At 39.8% G+C, this 27521-nt stretch overlaps 1 protein-coding gene across 1 annotated transcript in view; it reads left to right on the forward strand.

The window, feature by feature from the left end:
* LOC114663868 (CBY1-interacting BAR domain-containing protein 1-like) overlaps positions 1–24554 on the forward strand; it is a 102140-nt gene extending 77586 nt beyond the window's left edge. The window contains exon 9 of the mRNA XM_028817795.1: positions 23980–24554. Coding sequence (XP_028673628.1) covers positions 23980–24063 — 84 coding nt within the window. The 3' untranslated portion in view covers positions 24064–24554. The remainder of the gene's footprint in view (positions 1–23979) is intronic.
* Positions 24555–27521: the final 2967 nt, after the last annotated feature.

Genomic DNA, 27521 nt, shown 5'->3' on the forward strand with positions numbered 1-27521 from the left:
TTTGTTGCTGGCTGATGTAGTTTTATTTTTGAGTGCTCAGCTCATATATACTTTTAAAAAGGAGAGTGTAAATGTTACTGGACATTCTTATGTAATTGCCACAGAGTAATTTATGTTATACTTTGTTATTGCTACAGAAGAATATTTGTTTTATTATTATTTTACATTTACAAATATTTTTCTGGGGACCCCGTGGCACCCCATCGAGGAGCCGTAGGCTGTGGATCTCTTAAGATCTCACTGTTGGGTTTGTAAGGTCTTGCTACTCCTAAATTTCTATCTTGTTCAAAGATAAGATATAAAACAAAGTTCTAAGCTAATCGACCTATGTGTTCTCCTTTTTTAAAAATAAGAATCCATAGGAGAATCGATAAAGAATCGAATTGTTAAACAGAATCGAAAATGGAATTGGAATCGTGAAAATCTTATCAATTCCCATCCCTATCCGTCTCTATGCCTTTGGCATAAGACATGCAAACTACAGCACTTTTTGTTGGTGTAGAAATAGAACCATGCCCAACTATAAATTCCTAGTTGTACAGAAATCTGGACTCTGATTCACCCACTCCAGAATAATAAAATTGCTTTTAAGCCATTTTTGTGTAGCTTTGGCTTTATGCTTGAAGTTGTTTCTCTGTTGGAAAACAAATCTTCTCCCAAGGTGCAGGTTTCATGTAGACTGCATTAGGTTTTCCTCCAGCTTTTCCTTGCACTTATTTGCAATCATTTTACCCTTCCAGGTATCCCCGCAGCATTATGCACCATAGCAGCTTCTGCATGCTGACTTCAGGTTCTGCCATGGGCATTTTTAGCAGCGACTTTGGCTTTGCCACTCTCCCATAAAGCTGCAACTGTTGAAGCATCCAGGCACCAGATGTTGTTTTTCCCGGGGGTCTTCAAACTCAGCCACTGTAGCTTGTAACTGCTTCAGAGTTTTCATAGGTCTCTTGGTAGCCTCGCTCACTAGTCGTCGTCGTCTTGCAAGTTCAGCTCAGTTTTTGTGGACAGCCTGCTCTAGGCAGATTTACTTTTGTGCCAGACTCTTCCCATTTCATAGTGACTGATTTAATGACTCCAGGTGATAATTAGTATTTCCTTGTATCCATCAAAATGACTTGTGATTGTCAATCACCTTTTTAAGAAATTTCTAGAAGTGTTCTTTTGTCTTCATTGTGTAGGTTAGGCCACAATACTGACTCGCCACTACCTAGACCTTCCAGACACCGGCGCATTTAACCTACAATCAGTTGAAACCCCAGACAAGTGAACTCCATTTGACTAATGGTGTGACTTCTACAACCAATTGGCTGCACCAGTGATGATTTAGGTGTCCCATATTAAAGAGGGTGAATACTTAATGTGAACAATTTTGTGTTTTATATTTGTAATTAATTTATATTACTTTGCAAAGATCAGTTTTCACTTTAAGGTATAAATATTTTTTCTGTTGATCAGTGTCAATAAAACCAAACTAAGTCTATTGTGATTCAATGTATAACAATAAAATGTGGAAACTCTCATCAGGAGAGGAAGGGCATTACCAAAGGGTACTGTGGTTTGGTGCCAATGAGAATTGTGTACAGTACATTAAACTCTGATCCTGAGAGACATCTTCAGGCTATTAAACCATATGCCCTTGACAGAACATCAGACACGTTTTTGTTGTTCCTGGTCAGGTTCTGCTCCAGTTTGTGAGTTTCTCACAAACTCAGTCCACAGCCCTCCAAGCTAAATCTCAGAAGAACTTTCACCTAAAATTGCCACGGTGATGATATTTTACTTTTTCCATTGAAGAGACCTTTACTGTATTAAGGGCAAAGTACTGTCATTATGACAATTCTTGCAATATCAACAAATGAGACAAGAAGACAGGTTCCTCAAGGAGTCACAAAAGAGTGTTCTTTGAAATGTTTCAAAGCATATGTAATATGCACTAAGCATATTGTTAAATGCACAAGGGAAGCCTTCCTTTGTGGGAAAAATTCAAGACCACCACATTGATTAACAGGACTGGAAAACGATTAACACATATTTTCATGTGCCATTAAGGATGCAATGAGCCTAAGCTGCCTCAAAAGCTTGCATATTGTAATCTGATCAGTTAGCCAACAAAAGATGTCTTTTTGACTGACTTCTCATTGCATCCATTATGTCTAACACGGTACAACATCCTACTACCATTAAAGATGGAAAGTTTCTTTAATGAACAAAACATAATAAATTGTTTGAATTGTTTGGGCTCCTCATCTTTAATGTGAATTACAGGAAATGCAAAGACTCTTCAAACACTAAACTATGAACAATATATCATTACAAAAACTTGATCTTTTATTAAGATTTCTAAAATTGATATCGCATGTACTGGGTAGTTTCAACCTGGCAAAATTTACACACCACCATCTATAATATGAGAATATTTTTCCCAAAAGATATTTCTCTTTTTCGGGTGAGCCTGTAGTTGGTCTATTACTGTGGCATATTGGTATTTATTACTTCACCAGAGGCAAATATGGCTTAAAAAACACTGCACAACAATTTTTTTGAAAAGTCTTGCTTCCTGAAAAGTTGCTGATTGTGACAGGTACCTACTGGGTATGCACAAATATAGTTTTGGTTTTACTGCATCACGTAGGAACTCTGAGAAATAGACATTTATATGTTGTGGACGCTAGGGTTCGCTGTTGCCCCGTTGAACCCACCAGACAGACATCCCAGACACACGTGTAAAAGCAAAATAAGATTTTTAATATTTTCTCTTCAATAAAGTGCACAAAGCACCGCACACTCCACAATTCTCAATACTACATTAATAATCAATAATCACAATCCTCCAACTCCCAGCAGCTCCGTCATACTCCCACCCAACTCCGGCTCGATCTGCTGGGGTTTCCCATAGTCCTTTTAAAGTCTCTGACCGAGAAGTATTCTGTCTCTGGGTCAAACGCCTTCTTCAGGTGTCCCGGAAGTACTGCGGGTTTCTGTCCTCGTGACTCCTAAGTACTTCCAGATTAACGTCACCATAATAGTCCTCGGGTTCTTGGTGAGCACCCACTGGCGGCACCCACGGTGCCCAACAGGGCTGAAGAAACGGACTCCATGTCCCATGCTGCCCTGCGGGAGTCCGGGGAACCATTTCTGTCCAAGGGAGCTACCATCTAGCATCCCGGGGGATGCAGTGCCCTAAAAAGGCTCTTTCTTTCAGTTGAGGGAGTCCCAGCCAGACTGAAATGCAATGTACAATGTTTACAGACAATAACATATTTACTCACGTTTATGTTTCAGATAAGCTATTAAATTCAACAGAATTAAAAGTGTTTTGCTCCTGATGTTCTTTTGTACTCGATGTCTGGTGCATCACGTTGCAGTGTCCAACAGTAGTCAGGAAGCATTGACGGATTCCAGTTGCCCTGGTATCGTTTCTCCATCGTAGCAATGTCCTGGTGAAACCTTTCACTGTGTTGTTCGTCACTGACAGCACCGAGATTTGCCTTCCTTGTTCAGTGCTTTCACAAAATTCTTCATGAGTCCCAGTTTTATGTGAAGAGGAGGCAAAAATATCTTTGCCAGGTCGACAAGCGATTCATGTGCCACATTTTTCTGTCCTGGAACTAACTTTTTACGGAGTGGCCAGTTCTGTCGAGAATAGTGCAACTCTTTGGCATGGCTGTCCCATTCACAGATGAAGTAACAGTACTTTGTATAGCTGAGCTGCAGTCCTAGTAACAGAGCAACAACTTTAAGATCTCCACAGATATTCCAGTTGTACCTGCTATACTGGACATGCTCTAGCAACAGTTCCATATTCTCATAAGTTTCTTTCATGTGTGCTGCATAGCCAACAGGTACTGAAGGATAAACATTGCCATTGTGTAGCAGAACAGCTTTCAGGCTTAACATTGACGAATCAATGAAGAGACGCCACTCTTCCGGGCTGTGATCACAACACAAGGCCGAGAACAATCCTTGCATGTCACAACAGAAACAGAGACTGTCGACTTGTGCAAAAACTTTGGTTATATCATGATGTCGGCCTCGAAACACAGAAATTTTCATACCTGGTGACAGCAAACACCATTCCTGCAGTCTCGAACCCAGAAGCTCAGCTTTTACTTTTGACAGACCCAAATCTCTGACCAAATCGTTCAATTCGAACTGTGTTATCAGATGTGGATCGCCTGATGAGCACGGTTCAAAATCCGGGTCAATGTCACTGTCAGTACCCTGTATTGCAGCTTCTTCATCTGGTTTGTCTAAGGTCCAATCCTCTGGTGGTTTCGGAATTGGAAGACTGTCGTCATGTGGCACGGGTCTCATTGCTGAAGGCAGATTAGGATATTCAATTGACTTCTTGTTTTTGGCAGAGAAACCAGACACATTAGTCAAGCAGAAGTTACAGTCTGTTACATGGTCTTTTTGTTCTCGACATATCACTGGAACAGCAAACAGCATCGTCTTTCGAGTGCCTCTGAGCCAGGCTCTCAGACTGACAGCACATGTTGCACAGCAAATGTGAGGCGCCCATTCCTTGTCTTGATCACAAATTTTGCAGCCGAAATACAGATGATAAGCTTTCTTCACAAGAGCAGTCATCCAACGTCTCTGAGGCGCAAGTGTATATTCGCCACAGATATAGCAGAATGTATCGCGGCTGTTACAATATTGACGAGACATATTGCCCGACACCAAAACGTCTATAGCATCAAGCTTACTTACTGTTATATTGCTACAGATACTATAGATTACTATACTGATACTATACATACACACTGACAATCTATACTAACCAAATGAGCAGGAACTGTATATGCAAGCCACCTTTATAGCATGCTGAGACAGCATCAAGCTCATTCAGACCTGCCCAGGCATGCACAGGATGTCAACTTCCACAGAACAGCTTCCAACCTGGCCTGATTCCATGCCTGGACATGCCCAGGTTGCACAAACCATTGTTGATAAGTCACTTACGGGAACAAAAATGTTTGGATACAAATATAAGAAAAAAATTATGACAAAACTGAACATTTCTCTGAAACGGTACGTGATGGCTAAATTTTGATTTGATATTCGTGATCAGCACCCAAAAATCTATAAGAAACAACAGTATTCAATTAGCAAAAACTTTGTTGTGCAGTGAAATTGGTTGTTATTTGTTGAGATATTGTGTCATTAGTTTTCATTGATCAATGAAAGCAGAATATTTATATCAAATTAAAAGACCATAAAAACTTTCCATTGTGTTTGAAAATATTTTTTACTGGTTATATATAATGACATTATGAAAAGTATGACTTTTAGAAATTATGATTGTCATACACAGGTACATTGAGAGTGGTATCTCAAATTTAAAGTGTCTTTTTGCTGCTACCATAGTTACCAGACAGTTACCAGAGTTAGCGCTGAACCCGGGCTGGCTCTAGCATTTTTGCTGTCCTTGGAGAAACTGTAAAAATCAAATAATAGCAATAATAATAATAATAAATATGCTTAATTTAAGTTCTTTACAACAAATCACTGAAATTCAGTATTTTTTTCCTAATTTCATCTTTGTGAACCTAAAAACAATTACTTTTAAATCCATTTTCTGCACTATTTCACTCTCCACTATTTCACTTGTTGACAATTATATAAATCATAAGGATATACTGTATCTATTTTGTGATGGACAGCAGCAGTGGACTGGCATCCCATACAAGATACACACAGTATCCTTTCTTGGCAGGGAGGTCAGTGTAGTGGAAGGACAATGGGAGAGTGCTCCATGAGGGTAAAGAGTCGCCCAGTGGACAAGTAGGCACTGCTCTCCTGGTAGACCACCAATTTGGGCTCCCACAGAGGTTCAGGGTAGCTGTAATTTGGAAGGACAGCCCAGTTGGGTGCCCTAGGGGCTTCCAGTGGGTGCTACAGGGGAGGTCTCTGCTACTTTATGACTGCTATGCCTGATCTGGAAGTACTTCTGGAGTGCAATGATGTGGTACTGATCCAAGTAACTATAGGCCAGTACGGTTAAAGTTAATCACAGGTAAATTAATGGAAGCAATTGTTAAGTAAAAGATGGAGCAGCATATAAGTCTAAAACATTTGTATTAGCAAATACTTATAATGGGTTCAGGCAGGGAATATTAGAACATTGGAAAAATTTAGACAAGAACAGACCATTCAGCCCAACAAGCCTCGTCAGTCTTATACACTTGGATCCCTTAAAATAACATCAAGTTTAGTTTGGAAAGTCCCTAAAGTCCTACTGTTTACCACATACTTGGTAACTTATTCCATGTGTCTATGGTCCTCTGTGTGGAAATAAACCTGTTAAATTTATCCTTAACAAGTTTCCATCTCTGTCCCTGTGTTCTTGATGAACTCATTTTAAAATAATAGTCTCAAGTCAGTGTACTAATTCACTTCATAATTTTAAACACTTTAGTCATGTCACCTCTTAATCTGCTTTGCTTAAACTGAAAAAGGTTCATCTCTTTTAATCTTTCCTCATAACTCATCCCTTGCAGCCCTGGAATCAGCCTAGTCCCCACTCTCTGGACATTTTCTAGCACTGCTATGTCTTTTTTGTAGCGTGGAGATCAAAACTGTACACAATACTCTAGATGAGGCCTCACCAGTCTGCTATAAAGCTTGAGCATATCCTCCTTGGATTTGTGCTCTACACATCATGCTATAAATCCTAACATTCTGTTAACTTTCTTACTGGCTTCTAAGCACTGTCTGGAAGTTGATAATGATGAGTCAACTACAACTCCTAAATCCCCCTCATAAGGTGTAGTTTCAATTTTCAGCTCTACCATTGTGTATTCAAATTTAATGTTTTTACTTCTTACGCATAATAGTTTACATTTACTGACATGTGAGGTTGCCAGTTCAAATGTCATTACTGCCAGAAGGGATCCTACTACGTTGGGCTCTTGACCTGAAAACTGCTCCAGGGACACCGTGCAATGGTTGACCCTGTGCTCTGACCAACAGAGGTTATGCAAAAACACAAAATCCCCTTGGGATTAATAAAGTATATCATATCAACAAAATCATCTGCCACGCATCTGTCCAATCTTGTATGCTGTCCAAAATCTTCTGTAATGATTCAAATGAGTCTAGATCCACCAGCTTGTTATAACCTGCAAATTTAAGTAGTTTGTTATTTATATCTGATCCAAATCATTTATATGTATTAAAAATAGCAACCCCCAGCACTGACCCCTGAGAGACACCACTGTTAACATCACCTAATTCTGATAAGGTTCCCTGCACTTTAACCCTCTGCTTCCAGTGTCTGAGCCAATTCTGCACCCATCTACACACCACATACTGAACTCACACTTCTGTAAGTTTGAAGCCCAATCTTTCATGTTGTACCTTATTAAATACTAAATAATACCATATGCGCCACTTTGGTCATATCCTTTTGTTGCTTCCTCATAGAATACCAGTACGTTAGTAACACACAACCTCCCTTGTCTAAAACTCATACTGACTGTTCAGTAAAAATTCTGGCCACATGTTGCTCAATCTTTTTCTTAATAATTCCTTGCATTAATTTACCTGTGAAGCACATTTAGCTTACTGGCCTATAATTACTTGGATCTGCCCAATCACCCTTTTTATATAAAAGAATATTTGTTGCTATTTTGCAGTCCTTCCGAGCTTTCCCAGTGCACAATAACTTCTGAAAAATAGGTGTCAATAGTTATATACTACCAGTCAAACATTTTAGAACACTTCAGTTTTTCCAGGTTTTCTTCAAATGTAATCAGTTGTAATGCAACAAATGACCTAAAATGGTGAAAAGGTAAGCAGTAAAACTGCCAGTTTTAAATTTAAAGTTTAGGTTAGCAAAAACTGAAAAAAGGAAATTTCAGAATATTATAAATGGGCCTTCTTCAGGAAACAACTAGTAGGTTACAACTTACAGGTGTTCCCCAGATACTAAAGTAAATTAAGCCTTGGAAATTGAAGCAGACAATTTGCACAGGAGTCCCAACTTGTGTTGATTACTTGAAAACCCCTCTGTATGTCTTAAAGCAGAGTTGGAAGACCCCTGTGATACTAGGGATGCACCGATACCACTTTTTTGGAAAACGAGTACGAGTACGAGTACTTGCCTTTCAGTACTCGCCGATACCGAGTACTTGCCGATACCGAGTACTTAATAAAAACATGATTTAAATTTACAGGTAACAGCTTTAGTCATATAATTTAACAAAAAAAAACAAGAAACTCTCGTCTATCCACTGGGAGGTTAGGCTAATTAGCGACACGGGGCTAACACTGCTTGTCCAAATATCCGTGGTGAAACTAACGCAGAGGAGGCTTGCAGTAGGCTGTGGATATGTTTTTTCACGGAGTCGTGTAGTTTAGGCAGCTCCGTGTCAGTCATGTAGCGGCGGCTTGGGACATCATATCTGGGCTCCAGAACATGGAGGAGACGCAGGAATCCCACATTTTCTACCTCCGAGAGTGGCTGGTCACTCAATGCAATGTACTCGATAATTGCCTGTGTTATTTTCACAACACATGGATTGTCTCTGGACATTTTCTCTCGTCTTGCAAGAGTTTGCTGCAGCGTGGGTTGTGTTGGTTTAGAAGCGTGGGTAAACTCTTTGTACTCGCTGTCGTGTTGGGATTTTAGGTGCTTGATTAAATTACTTGTGTTAAATGCGCTACCTTTTGAGCCTCCTCTGGACAATTTCGCTGAGCACAATTTGCAGTCCGCCTTTGTTTTGTCGTCTTCATTCACTTTGAAATAGTTCCACACGGCTGACATGTCTCGCCTCGCCTTCTCCCCGCTCTGAGCTGCAGCCGGGCCTGGGGGGCTGGCACTCGGCGCCTGTGATTAACCCCTTACACGCCGCTCAAACATAGACATTTTTCAGACCGTGGTATCGGTCCCCGGTATCGGGGGACTTTTAACGAGTACGAGTACTTTAGAAAATGTGGTATCGAGGCCGATACCAGATACCCGTTTTGGTATCGGTGCATCCCTATGTGATACTATACCCTCTGAAGTACTACTTGGACAATATTACATTGTAGAAAGTTGTAAATTCTAGTGATAATCGCAAGAAAATAGAAATTACAAAAGAAATGAGGCAGAGCATTATTACCCTTTGAAGTGTAGGCCTTTCATTTAGGGAAACTGCAAAAAAAAAGTGTCAGTGAGTACGGTGTCCTTTACTATCCAAAGGCAATTGGAAACTGGAAGAAACTCTGATAGGAAGAGGTCTGGCAGACCCAAAGTCACAACCTAACAGCACAACAGCTTCAAGCACAGTTTAACAGTGGTCGAAAAAAAGCAAGTCTCAGTGTCTACAGTGAAGGGGAGTCACTGTGCCGTAGGTTTGACAAGGCAAGTAGCTGAAAGAAAGCCATTCCTTTAAGGAAAAAATAGGGCCTTGAAATTCTGGCTTTGTACTATGGCAGACAGGAAGAAAGTCTAAGAGGCAGATTAATCAAAATTTGATTTGTGTTTGTATGCTGTCAAGTTGGTGAAAGGATGGTTCCTCAGTGCGTGATACCAACTGTCAAACACGAGGAAGGAAGTGTGATGGTCTGGGGTTCTTTTGCTGGAGGTAGAGCTGGAGACTTGCACGGAATGACTAGCGTTTTGAATCAAAAGGGTTACCACAGTTTGGCTGTTATAGCCGGAAAAAGTGGCTACTTTGATTAATCAAAAATTTGAATAACATTTTGTACACTTAATGATTCCTTAACTTTTTAAATTTGCCATTGTTTATTTGTTCTATGCCTTGATTTCATGAAACATTGAGACATTAAACTGTGTGTATTTCCATAAAAATTGAAAAAACTGAGGTGCACTAAAACGTTTGACTGGTGGTGTCCATGTACTCACTAACTTCCTTAAGCACTCAAGTAAATGTTATCTGGTCCTGATGATTTACTAGGTTTCAGCCTATTTAATGTAAGCAGCACTTATCCACCTAAGTTCTAAATCATTTAGTACTTTCTCAGTAGTTCCTGTTACTAGAATGAGGTTATCCAGAAAAATGCAAGTTTAGAGCAATTTCACTGTCTACATTTTTAATTCCAATTTACTGTTTTTCTATTTACACTTCACCTCCTCCTTAACTGTTAATTTAAACTTTAAATACTGAAGGAATCTATTTAGATGATCTTCTGCCTTATCTGCAATGTTCCTCTCTACCTTTTAGATTCTTTAATATATAATGGTTGCCATCATGCTCTCATTAGCCCTAGGGTTTATTTTGCATTGGAGTTACTTGAGTTATACACCTTGTACAACTGTTTTCCTTTGCTGCTTCATTTTATTTCCTTTCTACAGATTTTTTTTTTAATTTCCTGCAAATTCCTAATTTTGGAATGTACCTGTCCTGCTTTATAAGTAAATTGTTTTTAAACCTGTTCCACTGCTGCTCAACTGTTTCTCCACTTAAGCTTATCCTAGGTTATCCCTTATAGACTTTGCTCTGTCTGTTTAAAATTTGCCTTACTGAAGTTAAACTCGTGAGTTTTAGTCTTTGCATCAACGTTTCGTCAAAACACTGAGAACTGTTTTATATTACAGTCACTTGACCCTTGTGATTCAATCATTTCTTCCCCCTCAATTCTATCCTGACAAAATACTAACTCTAGGCAGGTTTCCCTGTGTTATGACGGGTCCGCAGCTCAGAAAAACTGGCAGTTTTTAATAAACTAAAATGAACTCGCTCATGCTGGTAAGTGGAGCAATTTGCAGTGAAGATGCTCCATCTCCCGGTTGATATGAGGCGGTCAGCTGGGTGTCTACACCTGCTGGTCAACATCTCTCCGGGCTGCCAGGTCCGAATAAGATAAGCCGGAGAGGCGTCAGTTTTAAGGGGAACACACCAGGGCTTACGGATTTTTAAGTTTAACAGAGTTTTCTGCACTGCGTTGTCTTTTTTTTTTTATACTTATATTTCTAGTTATTGATTTTAACCTCCACAGTGCACTTCATTTTTTTAATTATTTATTGACAAGTGTCCCAAGTGCAGTGCTCCAAACTATTTGATTTTTTTTTTTTCATTTTCCCCTTGCTTCAGGTGTGTTTTGTCCTCGTCTGCCATGATCATCTTGGTTATGTTACTGATGGTGTCGGGTTCAAGAGGCTCACAGAAATTAAGAGGGACCAAGGACCCCCACCGCCCCCCGACCCCCTTCCCCATTCGTGCTTTAACTTACTGTGTTAAGAAACAGTCACTTATTACTACTAAAAACTTGTGCTTTACTACTCCACTATTTGCAAGGGTATCCCAGTTAATATGCAGGGAGTTAAAGCCCCCCATGATTATAATATTATTAAAAAGATGGACATTGAAATTACTGTCTACATTGGGATGCCTATAGCACACTGCTAAAATACGGCAAATCTAGACATCCTCACTAAGATGTGGCTCATCATTCAACTGAAAATGACTTGAAATTAACTTCTGCTTGGCATAAACTGCCCCCCTTTTCTGTCCTTCCTAATAAATATGTACTCATCTATGTTACTGTATATTCTTTCCTAGCTAGGTTTCAGCCATTGCTACAATATCATAATTTTGCTCAGCTGCATATAAGTCACTTGTTTTATTTTTGATACTTCAAGTTACTTAAGGCAAGTTATTCTTAATGTATTACTTATTTTACACTTGCACATAAACTTTAGGTTAGAATTCACATTACTATGCACATTTGTTTTTACACTATTCTTCATTACTTCAAGTACAATTCTAAACCTGCCCCGTCCTAAACTCCTCATCCCTAGTTTATACAATTCTCAGCTAACCAATTCATATACCTCCACAACACATTAGTACCCCTCCACATCAAATGTAACCTGTCACAGCAGAATAGGTCCCATTTGTTCCATATGGATTTCCAATGTGTCATAAATGTATAACCTTCTATCCTACATCAAGATTTGATTCATGTGTTTAGCCTTCTAATCTCAATCTTACCTGAACTGATGTGTAGCACAGTCAGAACTTCAGAGAAGACTACCATGTAAGTTCTGCTCGTGAGCCCTAACTCTCTAAATTCAGAAGGCAGAACTGAAAGCTTGCCCTAATGTTTGCCATTTGTTCCAACAAGGACAGTGACAACTGAATCCACCCTTGTTCCCTTCTATGGAGGCCTTCCACCTGTGCACCTGGAAGGCAGCACACTGAGCAAGACTCTAAAGTTAACCTGCACTTCAACCCCTAAAAGACTGAGTCTTCACTATCTGAATCTTTCTCTTTCTGGGGACTGGTTTTAAGGTGGCCCATTGACACTGTCCAGCTCCACAAGGACCTGAAAACAGTTTGACAATATCAGTTTTGGGGTTGATGTCTCTGGACAGTGTGCACCCTTTTATGTCACGCTTTGCAACTGTGACCCACCAATTTCTACCTATTTGCTCTGGGGTGCCCTACAGCTTCACCTTACGGTTACACACTATCTCTGCAAAGGACACCTGGGCCAAGTCCACCAGTTTTCTACTACAATGTATGCCAGCCAACTCCTCCTTCAGTTTAGTGACCATGAGCTTGAGGTGCTGGATTAGCTGGCATCTCCTGCAGACATAGCCTTCAAAGAGGACTGACTTCTCCAAGTCCACTGCCAACAAGTTCAATATTTAACAGGACTTGCATTGCACTGGTCTCAGTTTTAAAATTTGGCTTTGGGTTCCTAAACTGCTCAAGTTTCTTTGAAATTCAACTTAAACATTATAAATGAATAGATTAAATAACTACTGCAGTTATTTAATACCTTCTTGCCCCTTAATTTCCTGTAATACTCTCCCTCTAGACTGCTTGCTGTATGTCTTTCTTTGAAGTTATTAAACTTTATTTTTCCCTGTCTTGTTTTACTAACTTTGCATCCCTATTATTACATCCTTACTTTGAAGCTTTCCACTTACACCATTTGTATTCCTTCCGCTGTCGACCTCTTAACTACACTAGTATTCTTGACTAAAAAGAACCATTTTATTAAGTAAAACTTTTTACCCATTACTTTCTTCTAAGAAAATGCGCTTACTGAATATCAGCTGCTAGTTATTTACTTATTCACTTGTCTGTTCTTACTGCCACTGATCCCCTTTCTTAACTGCTTTCAAGTCAGCCGCCTACCTGTACCTAAATAGATGCTTTTTACTAAGGAATGAACCCATATGCCCTCACGTTCTGCAAGCACTATTGCTTTACTGTACGAGTGCTATATGGTGTTTTATTTTTTTAATGCCCTAACTTCTTCTCACTACTCAGTCACTGGTATTTTTAACTATTTGTCAATACAACACCAGTTGCTTACTTATGGACGTATCTTTTTCCATAACTACTTTCTAGCTCACTGATGATGCTTTTGTATAGATAGATAGCTAGCTAGATAGATACTTTATTAATCCCAAGGGGAAATTCACAATAGAATAGAATAGAATAGAAGTAACAAGCACAACTAGCAAGTAACTTTTCCACACACCTGTCGGATACCTTTGCTCCTGTGCAGGCAAAAAAAAGCAAAAAAAAATTCTTGTAAAGGGAGAAAAGCTTTAAAAATTCCCATATAGCTTCTTCGCGACAACCAAAAAACAAAGTTTTTTGTTCTTTTAGTTAACAGTTACACAGCAGTAACACAAAACACTCTGCACTTCTTCTTCCACTTCCTCTTGGAAGGATTATGTCAGCACGTCAGTGTCAGTCTCAGACTCCAATCAGTAATTGGATGCTCTGTGTAAGAAAGGACAGAGCCGGTTATACTTCCTTAGAAGGCTGGCATCCTTCAACATCTGCAATAAGATGCTGCAGATGTTCTATCAGACGGTTGTAGTGAACGCCATCTTCTACGCGGTGGTGTGCTGGGGAGGCAGCATTAAGAAGGAGGACGCCTCACGCCTGGACAAACTGGTGAGCAAGGCAGGCTCTATTGTTGGCATGGAGCTGGACAGCTTGACATCTGTGGCAGAGCGACGGGCACTGAGTAGCCTCCTGTCAATCATGGAGAATCCACTGCATCCACTAAACAGTGTCATCTCCAGACAGAAGAGCAGCTTCAGCGACAGACTGCTGTCACTGTCCTGCTCCACTGACAGACTGAGGAGATCGTTCCTCCCCCAAACTATGCAACTCTTCAATTCCACCCGGGTGGGTAAACGTTAACATTATTCAAAGTTATTGTCTGGTTTTACCTGCATTTTTATTACTCTTTAATATTGTTTTTTGTATCAGTATGCTGCTGCTGGAGTATGTGAATTTCCCCTTGGGATTAATAAAGTATCTATCTATCTAATTCCCAGTCTCTCCAAACAGTACCTCTTAGTCAAGGAAGGTTATGTTTCACTAATATTTTGCAATTCTATGAGGAAGCAACAAATCATATGATAAGAGAGGTACCTTTGTTATTATTCATCTTGATATTTAGAAAGCTTTTGATAAGGAACTACATGACAGGTTATTGATACTGATAGTGAATTAAAAGAAGTGTGAATTCATGGCACAGTATGTAGATGGGAACTTTTCCCTAGCCCTCAAAAAAACCATTGACCATTATAATCTACTCAGAAATAGTTCAGTTCCTTCTTCCCCATTGACTTCAATGCATTACGTGGTGCAACAAAGTGTGCAAACATTTCCATGATTTTATCAATTTCGAGGTGAAGCTAATTCAGCAGGATTCACGCATCTCTTTTCTTCACACAAAGAACTATAGGCACATGGAATAAATTGCCAAGTAGTGTGATGGAGAGTAAAATCACACCTTGATGTTATTTTGGACAAGCTAGATGAATACAATGGGCAAGTTTGTTGGATTTTTCTAATGTTCTGAGGTTCTAATAATGAATTTTTAATCCATCACAAAATGATACTATATATAACAAACACACCAAGAATGAAACTGGAGAAAATAAAAACAGCATGAAACCATATAAAAAGGAACTGCATGCAGTTTTACATATGTTTTTGTTTTTATAATGCCAACAAGTTTTTTAAAATGTCAGATGTGTTTTAGTGCCAGATTACACTCTCCTTAGTCATCCGATTTCAAAAATAGATCACGCTACAGGTAAAGGGCAATTAAAGCAGATGACTACACAAATCTAACAATGGGTCTTTCATTGACAAAGATACATTAACTCCAAAATGCACCAAGTGCCACTACAGAATATCAAGTGTAGAAAGGATATGGGAGAGACTAAATAAATGCTAAACAAAACAGCTATTACAGTTATAAAGAATAAAAAAAAATATTATGATCAGCCTCATCAGTAGCTCTAATACATTACGTATACATTATACTAAGATAACAATTCAGCCTTAATCTGAATGCCAAAATCAAAAATGCCTCTGTAATAGTGGTAGGTAGTGTGAATGCTTGGGGGCGCTGTTGCCCCGTTAAACCCAATAGACAGATGCTGACAGAGGGTAAAAGCACCAAATAGTATTCTTTTTATTCTTTCTTCTTGGTCAGTGCCTTCAAAGCAACACCACCACAATAAACACAATTAAAGTACTATCAAAACACACCGTATTCTTTTCTCCTCCACACCTCCCAACAAGCATTGTCCAACTCCTCCCAACTCAGGCTCGCTTGCTGGGTCTTCAATAGTCCTTTATATAGTCCTTGACCCAGAAGTGCTTCTGTTCTTCCATCCCCATGACTTGCCAGCTCTTCCAGGTCAAATGGAGGATTTGAGGTATTTTTCAGCCTGGAAGTACTTTGGGGCTTCTGACCCCATGACTTGGGAGCACTGCAATGCTGCAGGGAACTCGTCATCTGGTGTCTTGGGGGAAACAGTGTCTCACAGTAGCTGCCTTCCCCCATCCTCCTTCTCTTTGGGCGTTCCGACGGGGTTGGGCAGTCGGCTGTCCACCACAGTAGATCATTCCAGAGTGTGGGGGTCCTAAAGGTAATGGCTCTACCACCTAAAGAGATTATCCTTTGAAATTTTTCAGGGCTGCATCTTGAGACCAAAAAACTTTGCTCTTAAGTGTGATTATTATTACATTTTATAAGGTAAGGGGGGCAGTGGGCTTATCCATTTGTATCTTTATATTTAAAAATTTAAATCAGCTCTAGGGTAAACTAAGTAATTTATGAGTTTTATGGTCATAATTATTAGTTAAGATCTTTGCAGCCATGCTTTGGATTAACTGTAGAGTAGTAAGATAACAATTTGACAAGCATTATAGTCAATTCTGCTTAATAAAAATAAATGACCTAGTTTTTTTAAAGCATTTAAATTATGAAACTATCTTAGTTTCATTAAAATGTTAAGACTGAGCTTTTATCTTGCTGCTTTGTGTTTTTAATTGTGAATTATAACTAGAAGCCTAGATTAGTTTGATTCTAAACAAGTTATGATAAATACTATACAGCGCTCAGGATCTTCCATGTGCTTTCTCATTAACGGATTAATTCAGTTTTGTTTTTGTTTTTTTAAACAATATCAACATTGCTGTGAAGTACTTGAAACACATAGATGTTTGCCTTGAACATAATTTAAAGGACTGGATATAATGCTTGAAGTCTCAATGTGAATTATTCAATCACTACGCTTTCTTTGTTGTTTTCTACTCACTGTACTCCACATACATCCTCACTTACCAATGGCCTAAATGAATAGTTACTACACCGTAACTGAAAAATTGTTTTCAATGAATATTTCAGACCATTCACACTGAATTAATCTTCTCCAACCATTTTTTTCCCCAATTTGGAATTGGAATCAGAGTCCAATCCTGGCATCTATGAGTGCAAATCAGAAACCAGTTTGGACTGTGCCTTAATCCATACCACACTCACATAAGACCAGTTTAGAATCACCAGTAAACCTAAAATGCATGTCTTTAAGATGTGAGAGGAAAACTGGACTATTTGACATGCATGATGAAAACATTCAAACTCCACACAGATATTGAAAATGTGCAGTCCAACACAAAACTGTGCATCTGTGAGGCTGTGATACTAAACACTGCACCACTAAACTGTCCCTACTCAGATTCTACAAAGTGTAAAGCTGTGTGTAGTAGGAAACTGAAGCAGAGTTGAACTGCTGTAAATGGCAGCCCTACATATTATGCCACTGTGTCACCCTATACTTTTATTTAATACTAGGGTCAAGCCCCCTGGTGCCTTCAGCGCCCAACCCCAAGTTGAGGTCTGGTAGGCCGCCACACTTGCGGCCAAAGTCACGAAATTCTATAAATATGTAAAAGAAAAATTAATTATTATTTAACGGAGTAAAAATCATGAAATGAGAATAAAATATTTACTTGCTTACCAATTGGAGTATTCTCGTTAATCCAATATGCTCAATGAGTATTTATAAGAGTCTAAATAAACAATCTATTAATTTTAACTGACATTCTTATAGATAAAAATACATTTTTTAAAAAATGACTAATTTAAATAACAGGAAAAATCATGTGAAAACTAATGTGGTATGCAATGGGTCATTGTAACTTGACATTCAGCTAACTAAATCACCTAAATACATATGACTTTCTTGATATTTTAGTTTATAGTTTAAAAACAGAATAAGAATCTGAAAATCTATCAACATCACATTAAAGCTTGATAAATTCTGAAAAGAATGATACCAAACTTATATATGTAGCTTTTTGAAATAACCCCCGATTTCAAGCGTGACAAAAAATGTGACATAAAATCTTTGCAGAAAATCGTTGCACTTTTAGGCTTAGGATTTTATATATACAGTATAGAGTAGATGAAAATGCTTATTACTATATACTGCATGAATATCTCACTCACTCACACACACACATGCAAACACACACACACACACACACATATATATATATATATATATATATATATATATATATATATATATATATATATATATATATATTGTAAAGATATACAAAACAGCAGAAAAAGATTTGGGGATTCACCCCCTATATTGTACAGTGAACAAAACAAAATAAGTCAAACTTTTAACAAATGGCTCCAGAGTAATGTCTGATTCCGTGTCCAAAACAGGGACAACTAAACACAAAAGGAGTTGGGCTTTTATAATAGCCAGGGAGGAAGAGGTGGGGTCCAATAATTGAGGCCAGAAGTGACCTTGGTAGGAGGTGTGGTCAGGCAAGGGAAGCAGGAAGTATTATCCATCTTACTAACCGAAGGTTGTAAACCGGATATAGACGCAGAGCGCTGGGCACATCGAGGCACACGCGCACTGCCGCCCACCACAGAGCGAAAAAAGAAACGAGAGGATTCGAAGGTTGTATTACAGTACGGAAACCCCAGAGGTTTACTAACCGAAGCTGTGACAACGCGCTTGCGAAAGGAGTCACGGCTCAAACCAACTGTGACAACGCGCTTGCGAAGGGAGTCGCGGCTCAAACCAAAGAAAACACAGAGACGAGACTACGACCTGTGGACTGCACCTGGGGTAAAGCGTGCACGCCAGGTTGTACAGCTGCCTGGACGCGACCGCCCACACCACCGCATATACCTTCCATGATATGTCTTCACGCAGCGGCTTCCCACCGAGGCGCATATTGCGCTGTGGCGCTCGCCCCACAGTCAGATGTGGGGGCTTCCCAGAGTCAGTAGGTGGCCCCCAAACAACACAACCTGTTCAAGCAGTCGGTGTCAGCGAAGGCAACAGACTCACGTCTCCACAAAACGAAACCGCTTTAGTACAGATATGCTTATTGGATTAAATGACATATCCCCAGACGCACCCGCCCTCCATGATATGTCATCCATCCACATATCGGACGGAACAGAAACTGATTGCCATTCTAGGATTTCCAATTCGCTAGCGAATCGAGGGGTTACTTGTTACTAGTATTATGTTGGCTTATGTTGGCTTCCCTTCTGGGGCTCTGTAGGAGAAGGAGAGGAAAGGTTAGTGCACTTCGAAAAAACCTGCTCTTGTTTTCTGCCCTCGGTTAAGCCCTTACCCTGTCTCCCAAGAGCATGTCTGTGACAAATATAAATAAATTATATATATAATATATATTGTGGCAAGCGGCTGGGGGTGGCACCCAGCAGGGATGCCCGGAAGGACCGGAGGAGGGATTACGCTCCACAGGGTCTATATCTTCCCCATAGGGAGACCCAAACCATCACCGTCCCAGAGAAAGAGAAGGAATTGAAGGAAGAGAGCCGGTTCATCCGATAAGGGCGGACGTGAGGCTGGGAGCTCACGTCCAGAGAAGGGCTGCCCTCTGCGGAGGCAGAGCTGTGCTCCCGTCCGATGTCCCAACACGGGAGGCACAGAGGTCTCGGAAGGGGGGCCGAAGTGGCAAGCACCGGAGTGCCGGACAGAGGGGGGAGCGTTGCCCGTATTCAAAGCAGAGAGACGCCAAGTGGCGGCATCAGGGCAACATCTCCGCCCTTTGTTCTGATTCAAGTTTTGCAGGACCGGGCCCTGAAGTGGAGCATGTCAGCTTCCCGACATGGGAGACCTGCCCTCGCGGGATGGGCCGCTGGTCCCTAGGGGTCTCAGCTTGTGGTGGGGCACTGTGGCAAGTGCCTGGGGGTGTCACCCAGCCGGGATGCCCAAAAGGACCAAAGGAGGGATTACACCTCCTCCACATCACGAGGGGGCGACTGCCCTGGTGGCTTTGGGAACCACAGAAACTGAGCTTGGAAGCTCAACCCTATAGGGGCCCTTGGTCACCGCCAGGGGGGCACCCCGATGCCTGGAGAGCCCTGGTCCTCAGCACTTCTGCCACACCCTGAAGTGCTGGGGGGATGACGACCAGAGACACCCGGAGTGCTTCCGCGTGCACAGCCAGTACTTCCGCCACACTGGGGACTGCCAGCGGAAGATTATCGGGAGGCAACTGGAGCACGTCCGGGTGATTATAAAAGGGGCTGCCTCCCTCTGTTTGAGGGCTTGAGTCAGGAGTGGAGAAGGACGGAGCTCGGGAGGAGAGGAAAGGAGGCGGCCTGAAGACAGAAAAGCATCATTGTGATAGAGGCCTAGACTTTGGGGGAGTATTGGGGTTGTGTAGCGCATTTGTATATATTAGGTGTAAATAAACGTGTGTTGGGTGATTAAACCATGTCTACCTGTATGTGTCCAGGCCAGCCTCCACTATATATAATGTATATATAACTAATGTAATATATAACTTGGTTTATGAGTGTTTTGCAAGACGAGCAAAAATTTTTAATAAATTTTCACTTGAAAAACGAGCAAGGTCTTACAGTACGAGTAGTTTGTCAGCTGAGCGTCATGTGATCACAGCTGAGCTGATGGTTCTTCTCTCTCTCTCTCTCACTGCGGGATTGTGGGCAATCGTCTCCTATTCTCTGTCTGAGTTGGCGTGCCTCACTCATATAGTCAACATCCGTACGAGCGTATGGTGTTTACTACAGCATTAGCATTGTGACTGTGCGCGCATGCGCTCGTGTGTTTGTTTTATAAGTCACTACACACATTACTGAAATACACTCAATGATAGTTTTGGATATCTCCTCACACTTCACAGATGCAGTAGTTTACAAACATTGTATTTTAATTTTTCTTTGAGAAGCATGAAAAATAATTGTGTTGAATCTCAATTTATCATTACATTTTTGCTACATATGTACTATTGAAGGACTTTTTTTTTTAAATCAGATGGTCACTTTATTTTAACAAGCAATGTATAAAAAATAAAAAATAACCTGTTTACTCTTTACGCTCAGATCACATTCTATTTGTTTATCAAGCAGAACTAAATATTTTAATTTTCTACACAATACTGTAATAACTGTACAGTTCACTCAGTGAGACACACAAACATACTCACTATGCATACACACTACTGGTGCAGTCATTGGTTCCCCTGTGGATTGGACTGTTGAATCAACACAATGGCTGTACATGCTGGGGTCTTTGGCACATGTCGTCCCAGTAGTATGCAAGGTGTCACCAATGGTTTACCGTGCTCCTCAAGAAGGCTCTGTCTCCTTTTCCCTGTTCCAGTCTCAGTTCAAGGTGGTCAAGATGACAAAAGTATTTTTTTCTGAGATGTTCAATATGTTGAAAAAATTGCCTGTGGCCAGCATCCAGTGTAATGTTTTGTCTAAATTCTCCACTCCTCTTTTTGTAGCATTATAGTCCATTATCGTTTCTGGCCATGGCATCTCCTATCCCTGTGCAGATCACATTGTTCACCAAGGATGTGTCATCTGTTTTGACAAACTTTAATGTCTTCACTGGCCTATTCTGTGTGGCCAGCAGTTGAGATGGGAGCTCTGGCTTATTTTTCCTTATTGTGCTAAGCATTGTGAACTTCCTCTTGAGGGGCTACTGTCCCAGTTTGTGTAAAAGTTATTGCATATGGCATTGTGGCCATGCAGCTTATGTCATGTCCAGGGTAACCCTAATGCCTTAATTTCTCACAGCAGTTCCTCCATCTGACTTCCCTTTGTTAATGAAATGACATCCTTTGCTCTTCTGTATCTCTGTGCTTCCCCATGAGCAAGTTATTCGTAGCTTTGGTCTGGGTTATCATTTTTATGCAGATAATGCTTAGATCTGTTTCTGTGTTTTGTTCTATTTCATTTATTTGTTTAAAATCATTTGTTTAGGATGACATTAAACAGACATGACATTTTGCCCCTTCTTTCAGTTTACCCCCTCTGTCTGTCCAGGTACTCAGGGTTTGAATTTTTATCACAATTTATGTTATTTGTTCAAGATTTTTTTTTAGTATTATATGTTGTATTTTAGTTTGCATTATTGTCTTTAATTCTATTTGAATGTTTTGTATATCCTATATTTATCTTTATTTAGTGAAGATATTATTTGTAGCCAATGTTATATAGGTCATGTTGTTCTTTTTGAATTTTGGGCATAGGAAGGGTGCTATATAAATAAATTGTGTCTTATTAGTATTTTTATTTTTTTTTCTTTTGATTGCCCATTGTTTATAATAATAAGTGACAAAAACTAGAGCAGTTCTATATAAGGCAATTAATATATTGCATAATTCAGTGTAGAATATGTATTGCCGTTTTCTTCACATACATGTTTAAAAATATAATTTTAGGTTTAAATGTTTATTCTAAATTGGTTTAGAACAATATTGCACACATGCATAATACATTTTTAAAAACATAATCACTTTTATTATTAGCGTTTTACTAAACTCTAACGTGGTGTAAACATTATAATTAAATTGTATACTTTGTTTCATGAATGTAAACGAAAAACTATTTTTAATTAAGACAGATCTTGATGTTTCTAATTTTGTCAACATGTTAAATGGTTCCCACAGACCCGAACACAATGTAAATGTTAATACTGTATTTCACAGAAACGATCCGTATTGTTTAATTTGATATATGACATGACGTGATGGCAGAAACCCTCTGAACTTCACAATGATGTGTATTATTTGGTTTCTAAATGGGTCTTTGACCCGACGTTACTTTCCGGGCTTTGCCGAGACCTGCCAAAACCTTCCAAAAGTAATTTTACGAAGTCAGTCCTGAAATGACGGAGACGTCACTTCCGGGTCTAAAACTGCGGAGACTTATGGTGCTGTGGCTCTGCAAGTGGATGTTCTCACTAGAACAGCACAATACTGTATATACAATACAATATGAGAGGTATAAATTGTTACTCATGTATCTGAGTTCCACTTTATTGTAGAAGGGAACAGCCCGGACACAGACAGGTAGAGACATTGCAAGCCATCACCACACGTTTATTTACCCAGTACTACTATTATTTACAATGTCTTAGGTGCACCACACAAACCCCCACCGACTCCCAAAGTCCAGGCTTCCAGCAGCCACTTTCTTCTCTCTTTTCCAACACAACACTCAGGGCCTCTCCTGTCGCCTCCTCTGACCTCGTCCGCCTCCTCACCCGACTCCAGCCTTGATTGTCGGGAGGCGGACCCTTTTATAGGCAGCTGATTGAGGGCCACACCCAGCCACCTGCCACAGTACACCCCCGCTAGCTGAGACCTCCTGGGACCAGCGAACCATTCCGGGAGGACGGGAACCCCTCGGCGGCAAGCCGACACACTGTAGCCTAGGGCCCGATCCTGCCAATACAAAAGAAAAACAAGGGCGGAGGCGTAGCCCTGACGCAGCCCCTCGGCTCGTCCTCAGCTGGGCTAACGCTCTCGGCCCCGATCGGCGCCCCATTGCTCCCTTTCTCGGCTTCCCAGCCCGAGCAGTCCATGCTCCTCGCCACGGAATCACCAGTGGGACCCTTTTATAGGCAGCTGATTGAGGGCCGCACCCGGCCGCCTGCCATATTATCTATATTTCTTAATATATAACCACAACAGATATCCTGCAAAAATTTTTAACGTTCTATCAAGGAGCTGTGTTAGCTAGCAATTATGTTAACTGCTTTATGACTATTCAAGTAGGCACTGCTGTAACATATACTTTCCTCTGGTCAATTTTAAATCTAATCGATTTACAGCATATTCATAGCGAATATCTTTTTTACCTAGAAGTATAATTTTTTCTGTTCAATATTTGTATTTGATTTCAATTAATTATTTCATAAATATAAGTCCTTTAATCTTTGTTTTACCTCAAGCAACACTAAATCCAAGACCCATTGCCTGTATGGCACAAGAACACTTTGTAAATATCTCCTTAGTTATTGTCTGCCACCCTCATATCTCCTTATATCTACTTTTTTATAAGTTATGAAAGTAAAAACCCAAACTACTGTATATCCTCCTCACAGGACAAGAATATTATATCCATGTAGGCTTACTACCAGTCTGATTGAAAAAGCTAATTCATTTTGTTTTTTGGATACAATTAAGAGTTAATACATAAGGAATAATAAATCCAATGATTTCAAGCATTGGAGCATATAATGTGATTAGTCTCTCTCTAGAGATGTTCCCTGTTCATTATTTTTTTATATGTGATTTAAATCTCAAGAATGAGTCAGCTAATGCTATGTACTACATAGAATAAACTAAATTATGTTTTCATAGAGGTAAAAATTACATTTCATTTTAAGAATAAAAATACAATGATTTTAAATGTTTTGTTTATCAGCTAACATCATGCAGTAATAAGGAGTCAGATGAGGACACAGATGATGATGATGATGATGATAACAGCTTTGAAGATGAAGATTAAACATTTTTCATTTACAAAAAGAATGTACTTCCCTTTGTTTTAAGAGGTACATCCACCCACCCATATATTTACCGTAATTTTATTGGTAGAAATTTATGATCTGTTCTGGTCTCTTTAAAACTATTATTTATTGAAACAAATGTGTACTATCAACTTTGGCAACTAAAAAATGAAATGTCTGAATTTTACTAGCCACTTATCACCATATATTATAAATGGGTTTGGGGTTTTATTCTTCTTCATGTTCATCTTCTATTTGTCAGTTTTTTTATAGGTTTCAGCATGATTTTTACGGGTTTACACATATACAATGCTGAGCAAATGCAATGGAAGAAAATGATAAAATAAAGGAGGTCCTGTGTAGATACTATTATTTCTTCATTATTGTGAACATACATTTCAGAGTATTTTTTTCTGCCCTTTCCCTCTTCAGAGGGACTTTGACTTTTCTTTAACTTCACACTCATTATAGCTTTCAGTATACAGGAGCCCAGTTTACACCATCGTTTCTGGTTAATCAATCCAAAATGTTTTTGTATAATTACAAAATTTCTAATGGTCATTGTCCTTAATATATATAAGGATGTATTGAATGATTATCTGTACCATATTTTGATGTCTGTGTAAACCTCAGATATATTAATAAATAAATCCTTTCATCAATCTGTTTTAATGCCCACTTTTCTAGAGTATCATATTGTGCCTATTGATAATGACCTCTGTTAGGCGAGATTAATCTCTTAAAACCATATCATTTATATTTATTGTATGAATATAAATGCTGTATGCTCTCCCAGTTCCTCTCTAATGATTTAATGCATTCCAGATTATTTGCCAATCCACTTGTGTCATCTGCAAACTTAACCATATATATATTAAAAGTAGCAGCCAGCCCTAGCATGGAACACCGCTCTTAACATCAGCTAATTCTGACAGGGTTCCTTGCACCATAACCATGCTCCCTGTCTATGAGCCAATTCTGTACTCCTCTAAAAACCTCACCTTGAACTCCCACTTTTTAAAGTTTAATGCCTAGCCTCTCATGTGGCACCTTATCAAATGCTTTCTGCTTACTTCTGTTGGTATTCCATCCAGTCCTGTTGCTTTTTCCATTTTTCATTCATTTAAACGCTTCTTTTACCTACCCCCTCTTTGCTCATTGTACTAGCCCTTCATTTGAAATTTCATCCCCAAATACTACCTTTGGTTTTTCTTCATTCAACATCTTCCATCTATTCTTGATCTTATCATGCTCATGTAAGACCTCATCTTGCTCATCTTTCACCTGCTTTATGTGAATAAAATTGTTTCCAGCCTTGGACATAGCTTTCACTATTCTAAAACTTATTGTCTCTCCCTCTTTTTTCTACAGTTGTTCTCTATACCTTTCCAAAGCTTGTGCCTTGACTTGTGCCAATGCCCTCTTTGCTTGCTTATGCATTTCCCTATTTTCCTCCCTCTCCGATTGGTACCATGTCTTCTTTACCTCCTTCTTAGCCTTTATCACATCCTGCACCCCTCTGTTCCACCACCATTTCTTTTGTGCCTAGATGAGCTCCTTGCTGTTGTCCTACCCAACACTTCTTCACTGACTCTCAAATTACTACACTTCATTTAAAAAGAGGATGTAACTGTGCAAATAGATTGGCACTTGCTCTTCTACTATTGAGGAAAGCTTCAGAAACTTACCTTGCACAGCACTGGCTTCTCAATGCCATGTTTGATTAAATGGGTACTTGAATGCAATCAAGGTTATAAATCTTACTGAAACAAAAAGAAAAGTAACATATTACACAAGGAAAGCATTTTATGTCATTTATGCATTGTGTTTTCAAGTAATCAGCCTTGTGCACCTCTGCATATGTGGGTTAAATAAAGTGTGTTAATGATATTTTGTACTTTTTTCATCAAACCTCAGATATTCTTTTGTGTCCCTGACTTTTTTGGAATTGCATACTTAAACAAAAATGTTGTCATTCTTTTTTCATTTTGTTTGTGTAAAACATAATTTCCTTCTCTCTAATATATACTGTGATAAATAAACGTTGCAAACAACTTTAAAGAGTTGGGGAATAGCCCTGTATATTGCTTTGATGCAATAATATTAGTCAAAATAGATAAATATCAAACATTCGACAAACTGGCATTTGTGATGGTGGCTTTTATACATGACAAAATGGCTACAGGAAATGATTAAAAAGGAAGTGACGTCATCATTGGAGAACCGGAAGTGGCGTCATCATTTGAGGACTGGAAGTGACGTCCTCATCAGAGGCCAGAAAGTGACATCATCGTTGGGGGACCGGAAGTGGTGTCATCATCAGAAGCCGGAAGTGACATCATCATTGGAGGACCGGAAAATGGCATCATCATTTAGAGCCGGAAGTGATGACAGGGATGAGGAAGTGGTTGATGATTCGTTTTCAGGATGGTGGATTATTGCAGGGAAGTCTGCATTACTTCTTAATTTCTACAAGGTCAGAGAGAGAGGCATCAGTACCACAATACAACCCCCATCTGTCAATAAATCGCTCACCTTTGGGCTTGTTGACTGCCTTCGAAGCGCACGTGTGTGACAATACATACTAACTGTGTGTCTTTGCTCAGGTTATTTTGTAAGGCATTGTTATAGTGTCATTGGTTAATCGGGTGTATCAGAAGTACTATGTAACTAAGTGTTTTTCTGTACACAATATGTTTAGTTTATTATTTTTTTTAACCAAAAGCTAATATTATTGGTAAGCAGTGAGATTTAGTGGTAATGACTTTTGGCCTAGAACCTCAAATCCTATATGAGTTTAAATCCTGTTACTCTCACTATGTGACTATTAGTAAGTCACTTCACCTGCCTGTGATCCAGTTGGAAAAATCAAAGAAATATAACCAATCATGTCTCAAATGTTGTAAGTCACCTTGGATAAAGGCATCAGTCAATAATAAGTAATAATATATGATACGAGGACAATCAACGTCAGTTTTTTGTGGCACCTTACAGCTAACCCCTTATAATTAGAAAGATTTAAATTTAAAAAAAAGTATGTAAAACGCAAATCAAGTCTTCGTCAGACTTTTGTCTCCTCAGATTGGTTGCCCAAGATGGTGGCTCTTCCGGTATCAGACATTCTGGGAGGATGAGGCGGGTCCAGGTGGACAGACCCCAGAAGTGATATCCTAGGTGGAGGACTGTCAATCTTCCTTTTTGCAGAGGGAGGAAAAGAGAGTTGATTATTACACATTTTGGCACCCAGCCCGGGACGCCCAGGAAGACAGGAGGAGGGCTCATTCCTCCTCCAGAATGCGAGGGGGCGCCTGCCCTGGTTGTATTGGGGGCCACCGCCAGGGGGTGCCCCGATGCCTTGCGGACCCTGGACCCCAGCGCTTCCATCACACCCGGAAGTGCTGGGGGGAAGAAAAGAGGGGACACCCGGAGTGCTTCCGGGTACGCAGCCGACACTTCC

This window comes from Erpetoichthys calabaricus, chromosome 13 (assembly GCF_900747795.2).
Source record: "Erpetoichthys calabaricus chromosome 13, fErpCal1.3, whole genome shotgun sequence".
In the NCBI taxonomy this organism is placed as follows: domain Eukaryota; kingdom Metazoa; phylum Chordata; class Cladistia; order Polypteriformes; family Polypteridae; genus Erpetoichthys; species Erpetoichthys calabaricus.